Source organism: Lampris incognitus, chromosome 4 (genome assembly GCF_029633865.1).
Source record: "Lampris incognitus isolate fLamInc1 chromosome 4, fLamInc1.hap2, whole genome shotgun sequence".
In the NCBI taxonomy this organism is placed as follows: Eukaryota; Metazoa; Chordata; class Actinopteri; order Lampriformes; family Lampridae; genus Lampris; species Lampris incognitus.
Window position 1 is genome coordinate 40,839,730 of NC_079214.1, and position 15,278 is coordinate 40,855,007.

A 15,278-nucleotide genomic window follows, 5' to 3' on the forward strand; every position below is an offset into this window, starting at 1 on the left:
TTCAGAGGATAGCTTAACTAGTGCACAAAATTGCACAGTCAATTATTTGAAAAGCGTAATGAACGTTGTAAGTATTTGCAACAGGGCACAGTAAGTGACTTCAGGAGGGCAGTCTTCGGGATTATTTTGACCCCATCTCCACTGCAACACATTCAGAGTTTTAACAAAATGCCGAGAGAGGGATGGTAGCAGCTCAGGAGGTAGAGCAGGTCATCTGGTAACTGGAAGGTTGTCGGTTTGATCCTCGGCTCCTCCTTGCAAAAATGTCAAGGTGTCCTGAGCAAGACACCCAAGCCCTAACTGCCCCCGATATGAGTCGGTTGTTATCTTGCATGGCTGACACCGCCATCAGTGTGTGTGTGTGTGTGTGTGTGTGGCTGAATGTGAGGTATTAATTAACTGTAAAGCACTTTGACTGGCTTTTGCGGCTAGAAAAGTGCTTTATAAAATGCAGATCATTTACCAGAGAAGGCTGAAGTTTAGACACAATCACCTGTAGGAGATAGTGAAGAGACATCAGGTGGGGGAGAAAAAAAGAAACACTAGCCACCTTTATGCACAATATTAATATTTTTTATTTTGAATAATTTTGGCCCAGAAGGGGATGAATAAATCAAAAGAAGATAACCAAACTAGTTTCTAATCCATGGTTTAGAAAAAGCAGCCTTTAAACTCCCGGGATTGTGATAATTTGTCATTTACATGTTTCAGAGAGCAGCTTGCCATCACTGAAAGGTCGGATTTAATACAATGCAATGTGCTTGAATCTGCTATGGACAACATAAAGATGATTTGAATAGTGGATTCAGTTAATAATAATAATAATGATAATAATAAGTGGTGTTATTTTTATTTTCTCTGGTATTATTATAAACAATATTGAAAAAGAGGACAAAGAAGTCAGACTATCACCGACAAACACAGTGAGACCGTGACAAGAAATGAGGTCAAAGAAGAGAAAAGATGTCATTATACATGAAATTTACCAGGGGAGGGACACCATGCAACCTTAGGCCTTGGTTCCGCTTGGCAATCTCATCGCTATACATGAGAATGCTGGCGGGAAGCAGCAGCAAAATGAACTAGCCCTGCTCATGCCACAGCCAATCTATGAAAGCCAGCCTGCTCCATGCTCGCCGCACAATTACACACAACCTGTTGAGTGTTGTCCCCGGGAGTGTGCTCGGTGAGTCACTGGAGAATTAATGAAATGCCAAGATGGAGGGAGAGAAATTGCTTGTATAACCTATCCTCAAGGTGCCCTTGTGGTATTTCTAAGTCACACCAGCAGAGAAAAGCACAGGGCCAGCCACCCACTAATAGAGAAGTTGTGCTGCTTCCTCCTCAGTGTCCACTTTTAGTACCTCTGTAGGCCTCTGTGGAAAGCAGAGTTATCGTCAGCTGGCTTTCTCAACACCACAGACACAGCTGTCTTGAAAGGTTACATATATAATTGCATGGAGCAATTATATATCATGGTCAACCCTCTCATTAAGAAGAACTTGTTATGATCTGTGAAAGATTCAACTGAAAGCCTGTTTCAGAGAATTACATGTCTTGTCTAAAGATTTTTTTGTGATTACAAGGAAAATTCAAACGTTCACCTTCCCGTCGATGGCTTCTGACCACCTCTCTTTTGTTCTCTGATTAATTATGTCTTTAATTAGCACATGGGGAAAAAAAGTTATATTTTTTTGGGCAGATGGTGAACAACTGCATCTGGTCTATTACCTGACAAGGCTCCCAGTGGCATCCGGGTCCCTGGCAGTGACTGACCCGATGACAGTACCGACTGGGGCATTCTCATTCACCTCCAGCGTGTACACCGGCTTGGAGAAGACGGGAGACTCATCGGAGTCTTCCACCACGATCTTCACCGTGGCTGTATCTTTAAACGGCCCCCCACTGTTGGGCTCAAACCGGATGTTGGTGGCTTCCACCCTTAACGTGTAGGCGTTGGTGGTCTCAAAGTCTAGAGGCTGCAGCGGGGAGAAAAAGAAAAAAAGGTGAGTCCACATGAAACTCAGCCATGTTATAGTCCACTGCAGTCCACAAATGGTTCATTTCTCAATGAAAAGGTGTTTATCCTGACTGTATGTTGGCTCGTTTACCGCACATGTCTATCAAACTCAATAAAGTGAAACGAAATCTACTCCAGTATTGTGTGGATCCCGTCTTGATAACTTTGACTCTTTGGTGAAAAATCCATGTGCATCTTTGCAATGAGCAAAGTCGAGGTAACATGAATTGTTACCAATAACCCCGACTTAGCCCCAGCGAAACGCTTATGTTTATTGTGTGTTATAGTAATACCTAGCTTTACTCACATGGCATCTGTTCCAGAAAACCTTACACAGCTGCTCATAAGTTATTTAACAGTATCAGGTGCAAATAGTATGACTTAAATTTTTTAATCAGTCATGAGAAATGTAATTTTCCTGTTTGTGCAACCCAAAAATATTTCTTTTCAGGCCTCGGTCAGTGTGAAAAAAAAAAGAAAAAGAAAAAAAACCCCACAATTCCTGCTGCTAATGGTTTCACTGACAACAAATTACAGGGGCTTTCATATTGCTATCGCCATCAGCCTACATCAAATGAATGACATCAACTGCTTTTTCAAGAATCTGAACACAAGGTGTAATTTCCAAAAACAAAAAACAAAAAAACGAAACAGTCTTTCATACAGGGGATGTTACTGTGCACATATGAGAACACATCCTGTTAATTGCTCCCTGATGGCAGTGTCTGCTACACAGCATTTCTCTTATTGATGGTTCATCATTAATATTTGCAAAATGTAAAAGTTGTCACAATTTCACTCTCTTGGCATCTCTGAGGACACCCCAGACTGTCACAATTTCATTCTGAATCACCTCTGGTAGCTCACATACTACTAGAATAATGGGATCAAGGCACTTCCACGCTCCATAACCAGGATTTATAGGGAAATCAAAACTGGGTCTTGCCGCTTGAGGGGATAAGGGTTGGCTTGGGGAGACAGAGGGAGCAAGAGGAGCGAGATGAACAAAAAAAAAATGTATTCAGTTCAAAAGGGAAAGAGGGAGAGAGGGGGACTGGATCGGTCCCTTAGGTTAGGCTGGGCCAGTGCTGCAGGCTGTGGGCAGTATAAGCAGCCTAGAGGGTGAGGGGCCCAGCTGTGACACAGCAGCAGCTGGGGAATGGTGAGGCGATGTGGGGCTTTGAGCTCCACATGCTTGGCATCAAGTCACCGGCACAGTGAGTGACATCCCTGCAGCCTCTCCAAACCCCACTCCTCCATGGTCTGAGAAGCTATTTGGAACACTTTCATTATTGACCTCCCCCTTTTACTCCCCCCTTCTGCCTCCTCTCTGTTATTGGCATCTGTGCTGAGAAGGGAGAGTGGCTGGACCTGGAGCCAGCATGGGCTCCAAAGGATTTCACTTTAATACCGAGGGTAGTGGACTGAGAGACTATACAAGGCTGTGGCTGAATGGTCAAAATGATTACAAAGAAATGAGGGCTGGGAGAGAGGAATCTCTCTATATGAAATATTAGTTGAAAGTCATTTAGCACCAAAAAAAAGACAAACAAACAGGGGAGCTGATTGTTAATTACGGGAATTTCACAGGCGAGAGTAACTCAGAACTATTCTTCCTATTGTATTGGATATTTTTTCTTTTAGAGCAACACTATTTTGCTAGAACGACTAACAGAATCTACCTTTTTAGGATACACCTTTACTTGTATTTACGTTTAGTTTTTTTCCCCCGCCTTTTTTCTCCCCAATTGTACTTGGCCAATTACCCCACTCTTCCGAGCTGTCCCGATCATTGCTCCACCTCCTTTGCCGATCTGGGGAGGGCTGCAGACTACCACATGCCTCCTCCGAAACATGTGGAGTCGCCAGCCGCTTCTTTTCACCTGACAGTGAAGAGTTTCACCAGGAGAACGTAGCACGTGGGAGGATCACGCTGTTCTCCCTCCCCCCTGAACAGGTGCCCCAATTGACCAGAGGAGGCTTTAGTGCAGCAACCAGGACATATACCCACATCCAGCTTCCCACCCGCAGACACAGCCAATTGTGTCTGTAGGGATGCCTGATCAAAGCCAGAGGTAACGCAGGGATTCGAACCGTGATCCCCGTTTTGGCAGGCAACGGAATAGACCGCTACGCTACCCGGATGCCCCTTTTAGTTGTGCTTCTTTTTTTTTTTGATGACAGTGAGATCTGGCATTTACAGTAAGACAGCCATTCTTCCCATTTCTTTAGTGATACGTTGCATAATTTGCACAGCCAACCACAGCAAACCTGATAATTCATCAAAATTTGGGCGCAAGAAATCATTTCAATTTCTGCAAATTATTATTTTGGTAAAAGAGCATTGCTTTCTAACTCCCCAATTTCATAGAGAAGCACTCTTGCAAAATGTAATAAAATAGATATCTATTTGCTTTAACCATGTAAGTTTCAGCTGCAGCTCTGCCAGCAGGTAGGCACCGCATGCTGGAAATCCCACTATTGAGATTTCCTTTACGCAAATACAGATGGGGAGAATGAGGTTAATGTCCCTCAAGTTGAAAAGAAAATACATTGGGCAGCACGGTGGTGCAGTGGTTAGTGCTGTCACCTCACAGCAAGAAGGTCCTGGGTTTGAACCCCGGGGTTGTCCAACCTTGGGGGGGGGGGTCGTCATCCCAAGTCCTTTCTGTGTGGAGTTTGCATGTTCTCCCTGTGTCTGCGTGGGTTTTCTCCGGGTGCTCCGGTTTCCCCCACCATCAAAAAGACATGCATGTTAGGGTTTATACTCCTGTCTGTGCCCCTGACCGAGGCATTGCAAGACTAACTGGGGTTGGTCCCCAGGCGCTACACAGCTAGGATGGGTTAAATGCAGAAGAAGAATTTCCCCACGGGGATCAATGAAGTGATTAAAAAAAAATGAAACCCCCATGAACAGAGTCAAAGGTAAAAAAAAACAAAACAAAACTATTTGCTTGCCATTGGTTTTCTTAAATAAAAATGTCATTTTGTCAAAAAACATATTAATAGTTGAATCAAGTCAAATTAACATTATTTATATTGCAATTTAAACACAAAGCAAGTTTGAACCACATATCTTCGCAGAACAAGAAGAGAAAGGAAGAGCGCGAGAGAGAAAAAATAGAGTGAGAGAGAGAGAGAGAGACTTGACTTTCAACAATGCTTTAATAAGAATGACAACAAAATTACAACACAAAGACCAACATGGTCAGTAATATCAGATTCACAGAATCTAAATCATCTCAGGACACTCCCCAAGATCAGCTCATCATCCACAATACAGGAAAGCACATTTTTATAACACCACACACTGCGAAAACTTTCCAGGTCATCCATCGATTTAAAGTAGCAAAAATCTACTATCAAACAAGCTCTTAACATTTTTATGAACACAAAAACAGCATCATCGTCCCCAGCATCCTCCATTCTGTTTCTTCTGCTCAGGTACACAGCCATCTTTCCACTCCCCAGAACGAAATTAAGAAGCTGGCATTTGGCCTTGTTTTTCCGAGAGTACCTGTAGCCCAGAATGAGCATGGGTTTAGAAAAGACCTTCCCAAACAACCCAAAAACATTTTCCAGTAAAGTAAACAGTGGCAGCAGTTGACAACATGCCATGAAGCAATGAAAGACAGTTTCACAATTAGAACAAAATGGACAATCATGGCTAACATCAGAATTAATAATGGAGACAATAGCATTAACAGCCATGATACCATGTAAAACCCTCCACTGCAGGTCTGTAGCTCTTTTGACCAATGGTGGTTTGTACAGCGCTCTCCACTCAGGACCAACACTGTCCCTCAGACCTAGGTGAGCCCTCCATGGGGTGTCAGGTTTACCATTTAATTTGTCCCTGTGCAGAACCTTAACATACATTTTGTACACTGACCTTTCATTTGGACCTTGAAAAGAAAACACAGAGGGATTCTCCCTTTTTAAAAGAGGTCCTGTACAGTCCTTAAAATCTGGTGAAATGTTCATTGAAGGGAAAACATCCTTCTCATCAGATCTAACAGAGCCATTATAATGCTGGACCAACAGAGTCCGCTCACCACTTGTGAGAGCTTCTCTCCATTTGGTAAGCAGCAGAGTGATGACACGAGTTGATCTCAGCTCTAAGCGGGAAGCAAAAGGATCTGGATTGTCCATGTCTGGGCCTGCAAGCTGACTACATGTCCCAGAGTCACCACGTTCGACACACACAACCGCCTCAGCAGAGTTGGCCCCACTTGAGACTGCACTGAAACGGAAGCCATTTATGATCAGTTCCTGGAGCAGCCAAAACAAAGAGCTGTGTTGTCTTAGTCTCTCTTTGTTTAACAAGTTCCACACCTTGAACAGCCCACAGTAGAAGTCAGGTAGGTCCTTGGTGTTAAGCTGTTTCAAGTCCATCAAAACCAAAGATCTGTCCAGTCCCAGGCCACCTAGCAGACTCAGAATGGTGCAAGCCAGCAACCTCCACACTAACTCAGCAAGACCATACAGAAACCTTTGCAGGAACTGGAAAGGGAAGGTAGCCCCCCCTGCTGCTCAGGTGGATCAGGCCCTGCCCTCCTTCAACCCTCGGCAGGTACAGCATACACTGAGGTACCCAGTGCAGTTTGTCCCAGAAGTAGTCGACAAAAAGAGCCTGGATCTTGGACAGCAGGCCTGGTGGGGGGTCAACAACTGACAGGCGATGCCATAACATTGATGATATCAAGTTGTTGACGATCAGGACTCGACCTCTGTAGGACATCTCGGTTATGATCCACTTCCACTTTGCCAACCGACCTTTGACCTTTTCAAGAACATTTTCCCAGTTTTTAAGAACAACGGACTGATCACCCAGAAACACCCCTAGATATTTCAGCCCCCCCCCCACCTTCCAATTCACCCCCCTAGGCAAATGGAGCTTTTTCTCCAGCACACCACCAACACTTAACAGCCTTACTTTTGATCCAGTTAACCTTGGCCGAAGATATTAAGCCAAACTGGACGATGTCCCTCTCCAACATGTCAATATCCTGCTGACTGTTCACCAGAATTACTAAATCATCCGCATAGGCTGACAGTTTTAAGGGTGCACTGCAACCTGGTATAGTTATACCCTGAAGGTCAGATCTGAGTTTGTGTAACAATGGCTCAAATGCTAGGGAGTATAACATGCCCGAGAGGGTGTAGCCTTATTTAATCCCCCTTTGCATTTAAAAAGGAGCACTCAAATCACCATTAATTTTCAGCACACTCTGAATGTCACAATACAGAACCTTAAGTTTGCTAATAAAGCCAGGACCAAAACCAAAGGCCCTCAGTGTGAGCCACAGAAGTTCATGCTCAACACGATCAAAAGCTTTTTCTTGATCAATGGATATGATGCCAGTGTTGAGGCCAAACAGCTTACAAATCTCTAAAAAGTCTCGAATCAGAATGATGTTATCTGAAATCAACCTGCCAGATACACAGTAGGTCTGGTCACAATGAATCACCTGTCCCATCACTTTACTCAGTCTGGTTGCTAACACCTTTGAGAGGAGCTTATAATCAGCGCAAGCAGTGACACAGGCCTCCAGTTTGTAATGGACTGTGGGTCACCTTTCTTGGGCAGCAAGGTGAGAACCGCCCGCCTGCAGCTCAATGGCAGACGCCCTCTGGTGAGACTGTCATTTAGCACCGCCAGCGGATCCCCCCCCCCCCCCGATCACCGACCAGAAAGATTTGTAAAAGTCAACAGGTAGACCATCAATACCAGGAGCTTTCCCACTCTGCATACTCTGCAGAGCAGCATAGAGTTCACCAGAGGAAAGCTGCTTCCAACTCTACATTGCTCTGCCGGTCACCTGAGGGAGATCGGTATAAAAACTCTTAGCCACTGCCTGTTCCTCTCTATGCTCACAGCTAAACAGGTTACTGTAGAAGCTGACAGCACACTTACGAATCACAGTATGGTCAGTCAGCACCTGCCCAGTGTCAGATCTTAAGCTGTGAATGAACCGCTTCTGCCCATTCTTACACTCCAGGCCAAAGAAAAAGTGTGATGGGACATCCATCTGGGCTACATGTTGAAAGCGAGACCTGACCAAAGCACCCTGAGCTGAAACACCGAGCAGGTTGTTCAAACGAGACTTTTTTGCTGGGAGTGCCTCAGTATGGTGTTGGTCCCCTGTGGCCTCAGCCAAGCCCTGGAGTTCCTCTACTTTAGACTCCAGAGCTTTCACTGAAGTCATTAAGGTCCGTGTGACATTCTGAGTGTACTGTTGACACAGTTGTCTTATTTGGACTTTTCCAATATCCCACCACTGTTGTACAGACACAAAATCTGATATTGTACTTTGGTGGTGCCTCCAAAAACAGACAAAAGTGTCCTTGAAGTTTCTATCCTCCAGTAAGGCTGTGTTAAAATGCCAATAGGCACTATTGGATTTCAAACATTTTATAAAGACAGAAACCATTACTACCGACAGGGCTGATGATGCAACTTTTGAACACATTGAACTGATGTTTCGAGCAATAGAAATGATCAAGCCTGGCCATAGACATCAAATTATCCTTAACATATGTCCAGGTGTATTGTCTCTGTTTATTATGAAACCCTCTCCACACATCACACAGTTCATGAGCCTCAATAAGATGAACCAGACTACTTTGAGAGGCAGCATGAGGCTCTGCATGGTTCCTGTCCAACCTGCTGTCCTCAGTACAATGAAATCTCCACCAGCGACTAAATAGTCCTCACTGGTACAATTCTCAATAACTTCATCTAAAACATCCAGGGAGACTAGCCTCTCCACTCCCACAACTGGAGCATAAATACTAATAAACACCATTTTTACCTGTTTATACACTGCTGTTAATTTTAACAGGTGGCCTTTAATAACTTCCTCAGACTTGACAGACTGAGGAATAAAATTCCCGGAAAAAATAATACCAACTCCACCACTGTTACTGGTTTTGTGACTTAAAAAGGTCTCACCAGTCCATTCTCTCAGCCAGTCAGCCTCATTATCAGTGGTACTGTGTGTCTCTTGTACAAAAAGCACATCTAACTTTTTAAGAGCACACAGCTTGAAAAGAGAGGCCCTTTTCCCATCATTCCTTGCCCCATTTAAGTTTAAGCCCCCTATTCTTATGTCCTCCATATTACAGAAAAGAAGTTGTAAACCAGAAACAAGTGGACAGAGAAGGTATAAATTGAAAAACTTATTCATCATTCCCTAACTGCTTTCTGACCTTTTGAACTATTTTTTCTTCAAACGAAAAGTTTCCTGTTCAGTGAAAGCTTTCTCCCCCAGACCAACAGGACTTCTCAGAAAAATCTTCACTGAATCAAGGAAGAGCTGCAAATCAGGAAACACTTTAGCAACTTTTACATTTCTGGCCCCCTTAGTGTCCTGCAAGAACTTCTTAATGTTCACTACAGAGTATCCAGTCTGTTGTTGAGTCCCCATCTGCGAGGCAGCCAGAGACTGCACATCACTGGCTTCATCACCTTCACTCTCATCCGACTGCAGACACCTACTCTGATGAGAAACCTTTGTTGCTATACTAGAAGGCAGAGACACCTCATCAGGTTTCCTCTTTTTATCCTTGACATTAGAAGAGTCTTTCTTTGCCAATATCACACATTCCTCCTCCAGAGAACATTCTGCTTCATTAGTTTCAGACTGTGTGTGCATTACATCACAGTTAATAGTATCTGTGGGACACTTTTCAACAACCTCTACAGCAGTATTGTCCTGTGTAGGGCCCGGATCAGCAGCACCTGAGCCCAAAACCCCTGAACTTGCCGAACCCAGATCATCAGCAACTGAGACAGCAGCCCCTGCTTTAGCGGAAACTGGATCAGCAACACCCGAACCAGCAGTCTCTGGGTTAGCCGAACCAGGAACAGCAGCACCTGAACCAGCATCCAGAAACTCAGCTTCACTCTGGTTTTCTTCCTGCTGCATTTCTCCCTGCTTTGAGCTCTGTGCCGCAGTCCCAGTTTGCTCGGGGCCCTGTGCTGCCATCTCACCCTCATTTGGCTCAGCAGTTGATTTCCCTGGACAGGAACGGATGAGATGACCCTCCATTCCGCAGCCAAAACATTTCATTGTCTCTGATGATACATACACATCATAGTCAAAACCATCAACTCTGCACTTCAAAATCAGATTTAACTCCATTTTGTTCCTCAGAACCATAAAGACCTGCCTTCTGAAGGTAACAACATGTTTTAAAAGTGGAGATTCGCAGCTCAGATTGATCAGTTTTATAGGTGACACTAATTTTCCGTGTCTCGCCAGTTCTCTCCGCAACATGTCGTTGCTAATGAACGGAAGGACTTTGGACCAAATTACCTTTTTGGCCGGATTGACCAGCGGCACCACCTGAACAAAGGTGTCCTGGATTACCACGCCTTGCTCCACAACTATGTTGACCTTGTCAATACTGTCGAGAAACACAACGACTCCACTATTCATTCTCGACGCGGACTTCACTGTCATAACCAACGATTTTTCCGATTGCTAAACCGCAATCTTCTACCGAGCACTTGAAGTTCGGACAAAGTTCAACTCCATGTCGATGTGTGAGCTCCTCCAGCCCCACGCCTCCCAACTCCGCGAGTCTGCATGACTCACAGCCAGGCCGGCCGAACCCGCTCCGCTATCAAAGTACACCACCACGACAGTAAATCTGTCGAAATACAAATCCCCCCAAAAAAACACGAAACAACAAAAAATAGAAAAGATAGAAAACGGTGAAATGCGCACTCACTCATACTTCTGCTCCGAGAGAGAGAGAGAGGGAGAGAGAGAGAGAGAGAGAGAGAGAGAGAGAGAGAGAGAGCACATATTAAGAGCACAAATGTACCGAAAGCACTGAAAACTAAAAACTCTCCATGGTCAGTGTGCCATGATGCTACAAAAAAATAAATAATAATAATCAGAACAGTGAAATATTTTGAATCATTACATTATTTAGCTCAACAAGTCCATGCAGCTGCAGAAGTGTGTCTTGGTCACATGCACTGTCGTGATGCGAGACAGCCCCTGTTGAAGACAGAGCGTTTCACTTGTATGAGTCATTGTCTTTGGAGCCAGTAAGTATTTAATGTGTCCCCACCTAAAACCACGGTTCAGTGCCCACTGCAGCTGAGGGATCCAATTTTTTTTTAAAGGGTGACAATGGTATTACACTGTTCTTCATAATACAAGATTTTTTTTTTGTTTTTTGTTTCTCCGGTTAAAACACCCCTGCTGAAATCCCTATCCTTGCAGCCCCACTGTGTCATTCTTCATTCTTCATTCCTCATGTCTTTCTTCAATCTTCAAGCCCCAGCGTCACTTCAGTATGTGTATACGGGCCATTTAGAGACATCAAAGTTAAGTGATGGCTTGCGGGGTGAAAGCTCAGCATCCCACTAACATCCCCTAACAAGCCTGGGGGCCATAAGATAAAAAGCTTAAGACCCCAAATGACAAAGAACCCTTTGTCTTGTGTATGTGCCTCTACAGTCGCAGTTTGATCAATATGTTTTAACCTTGCCGCAAAGGATGTTTAATAATTTGCACTCCATGTGAGATGGCAGTTTGGAAGGTGGGATTTTTTTTTTGATTGTCCCCCCTTTTTCTCCCCACTTGTACTCGGCCAATTACCCCACTCTTCTGAGCTGCCCCGGTCCCTGCTCCACCCCCTCTGCCAATCCTGGGAGGGCTGCAGACTACCACATGTCTGCCCGATAGATGTGGAGTCGCCAGCCACTTCTTTTCACCTGAAAGTGAGGAGTTTCACCAGGGGGACGTAGCGCGTGGGAAGATCACGCTAGGACACATACCCACATCTGGCTTCCCACCCATCGACACGGCCAATTGTGTCTGTAGGGATGCCCGATCAAGCCGGAGGTAACATGGGGATATGAACCAGCGATCCCTGTGCTGGTAGGCAACGGAATAGACCGCTACGCTACCCGGATGCCATTGAAAAGTTTTTTTTTTTTGGTTTTTTTTTTATGTGAGTTGGAGCATCACGTTGGTCAACAAAAACACAGGGGCCAAAGCACACCAGGTACTTTCCCTCATCTCATATTAACTTGGGACATGGAAATCTAGCGGTGTGCATAGAAAATTAGCTGTACAGAATGAAAGTGGACGCTTTCCCGTTTTTCATCACTCATTAACATTTATCTTGCATGTAGATGTGGGCAACATTTTTTGGACCACAGGGAGAAACTGAGCAGCCCTGAGAGCAACAAGACTATCCCCATTCTGTGGAGAAGCACATTGCCAAAATGACCAACCCATTTGACATTTGCTCTGTCAACAGCTGAAGCTTTTATGACTCTATTGAGTTTGTTCACCAGCGCTTGTGTTTTCTTTAGTGGCACTGAATCGTAATCCCAGCAGATTGCCTTACCTCATATTCATTCCGCCTCCTATGCAGTTCATTGTTCACCGTTTGACAAAGTCACACTAGACGTCCTTGGGGTAATGTCATTTTGCATCAGAATTCAATGGCACTCCACACTTGAGTGATGTATAGCTGCCTCTCTCGACACTGAACCAACCATGACTCAAGATTTAAGAACACCCATCCATCAGTCATGTGTGCGTTTCAATACATAAGCAAACATCCACCATCACAGAGGATGTATAGACTTATTATATTGAATACATGCATATGCAAGTACTATGTGCTCTGCTGTCTTTGATACCCTACTGTGAAATCTCGATTTGATTTCCGGGAGATGTCCTTGAGATACAGCTGTCTCTAAACTTGCTCGCAGGTCACAGCGTTATTAAAATGTGACAGGGTTTTCAAAGGTAAATTTCACACACTCCTCAGTGTTGAGGAAAATACAGCAGTACGTGTTCTAAATTCCTAGAGGCAAATAACGATATCAGGGCCCAAACCTATTCAGCTTTATGATAGAGAAAATATTATTACTGTTTACCAAGAAACATAATACATTGTGTGAAATTGCATTGAGATCCTGGCATAATTATCCTGTCCACAGACCAAGAATGCAATATGACTCACTGCTACTGGCATACCTTTACAATTATTTGATGAAAACAATCCCATCGATTTGAACATGGTCTCACTTATATTACAGTGTACAATGTCACAATGTGGTGATGTTTGGCTGCAGGTTAGAGAGCAAGCCTTGTATTTGAAATGTAATCAATTTGTCTTCAACGACCACTTGGGAATGTCTTGATGAAGAAATTTAATGAGAATCTTTCCCCTATCCTTCAATAACTACTGAAAATGCACCCCTAAGCAACGCATGTAAACAGCAATTGCACCAGTGGAGTCTCTCAGAGGCCAGCAACAGAGGATTTAGATTTGAACAGGATAGCTGAGATATACTAAATACCTAAGTGGCTGTCAGTATTACGACATGCAAAAGTAGATTTCATTACTGTTTATCTGTCTATGCTGAAAGTAATAAAGGTATCAGCAAGACCCAAGTCAACAAAAGCTAAACTGTGTGATGGCTGATTAAGTCAGACATTTTGGAGGCTACTTTAGGACATAAGATGTAGCTGGTGAATATCAAAGTCAGGCAGGGAGAGAAGAAAGACTGGAACAAAGAGTGAGGTCAGTCCAATGCCCGGGATTTACCTTCTTTAGCCGGAGAATCCCCTCTTGAGTCTGTGTATCCGTGGAAATCTCAAACATTCCTCGGTTGTCTCCCTCGATGATGCTGTATGTTGACTTGGCGTTTTCAGCGATGTCTCTGTCATTTGCCCTCACCTTGCCCCCTGCTTTTCCAATGGCTAGGTCCTCAGGGATCACAAACTCATACAGATCTGGCAACATACAAATACCTCTTTCATATCGACATAGAAATTTAACCGAAGCGAGATTGTATGGCATATGGTAGCACAGTGTAATAGTTTGGCAACTGTACATAGAAACAACACAATTAACATAATAGTTTCTGGGGACCTTTATCAATGGATGTTGTAAAACAAAACCAATTTAAGTAAAATAGTTCCCATCACTGTGACAAGTAAGAGAATTTGCTATTTCCAGCTGGTCTAACAGGGAAAGTTGTCTTACTTTTGGAGAACTTTGGTGGGTTGTCATTGATATCTGTTAATGTGACAGTGACAGTTGTGGTCCCTGACAAGCCACCCATGTGACCTCCCATGTCCTTGGCCTGAATGACAACCAGGTATTCCTCTCTCATCTCTCGATCCATCCCATGCAGAGCGATCTTAATGGTCGCTAGGGAGAAGGAGACAGTTGAAAGCATATTAATCCAAAGTCATGGCTTGCACTTCAACATACCTTACACATTTAGCATGATTGGTAATACATAGAATAGAATAGAATACTCTTTATCAGTCATTTTGTATATACATACAAATGAAATTTACTCTGCATTTAACCCATCCTAGTTATATAGCTACCGTGCAGCACCCGGGGACCAACTCCAATTATTTCTTCCCATTGCCTTGGTCAGGGGTACAGATAGGAGTATTAACACAAATATGCATGTCTTTTTGGTGGTGGGAGGAAACCGGAGCACCCGGAGGAAACCCACGCAGACAGGGGGAGAACATGCAAACTCCACACAGAAAGGACCTGGGACGGCCTGGGGTTTGAACCCAGGACCTTCTTGCTGTGAGGCAACAGTGCTAACCACTGGGCCACCATGCTGCCCATTGGTGATTTGAGACTGGCATGCCCAACCCTCATAATGTCCTTATTTCCACTCCTCTAATATGAATGGTGCAACATCTATGGACAGCATACATTCTTCAGATTTGTAACTTGACAAAACAAGGGCTCCATACCAAAGTGCGAGTTGACGGAAAGCAACCCTAGCATCCTTATTTTGTGAGAAAGTGGGACCTTTGTGACCACTGGGATGGTAGGGCTAGTCACGACTGAGCTCCGTTTTGGCATTGCAAATCAGCCAAATCTGTTTGTTTTCAAATGTGCCGTTCCAGCATCTGCAGTCATTTGTATTCTGATTGAGTGTGAATTATACTGTCTGTCTTGTATAATCTTGAATATTGTATGCAGAATGGACCTTATTGACTGTGCCACAGCGCTGAGTATAAAAAGGGCTCAGCATCGGCCTATGCGGATAATCCACTCAGGAAACAGAGGCCCATAGGATCATCAAATGAATATAAAACCTCTCATGAAAGCCAGGCTTTGGCATGTCACCCAGCCATGGTCTTGAGCTGCATTGGACGAGAAGCTGCATGGTAGAATTAAAAAAAAAAAGATGGAAGAGGCTGGAATGTTCATGTTTTTTATCTGTGCCATAGATTCT

The 15,278-nt window shown here is 44.1% G+C and overlaps 1 protein-coding gene across 1 annotated transcript in view; it reads right to left on the reverse strand.

Moving 5' to 3' along the window:
• Positions 1-15,278, reverse strand: part of cdh8 (cadherin 8) — a 73,054-nt gene that overhangs the window by 15,296 nt on the left and 42,480 nt on the right. Inside the window, exons 2-4 of the mRNA XM_056278136.1 lie at positions 14,051-14,218; positions 13,610-13,797; positions 1,732-1,979 (exon numbers count right to left, since the gene is read on the reverse strand). Of these exons, the coding sequence (XP_056134111.1) occupies positions 1,732-1,979; positions 13,610-13,797; positions 14,051-14,218 (604 nt within the window). The remainder of the gene's footprint in view (positions 1-1,731; positions 1,980-13,609; positions 13,798-14,050; positions 14,219-15,278) is intronic.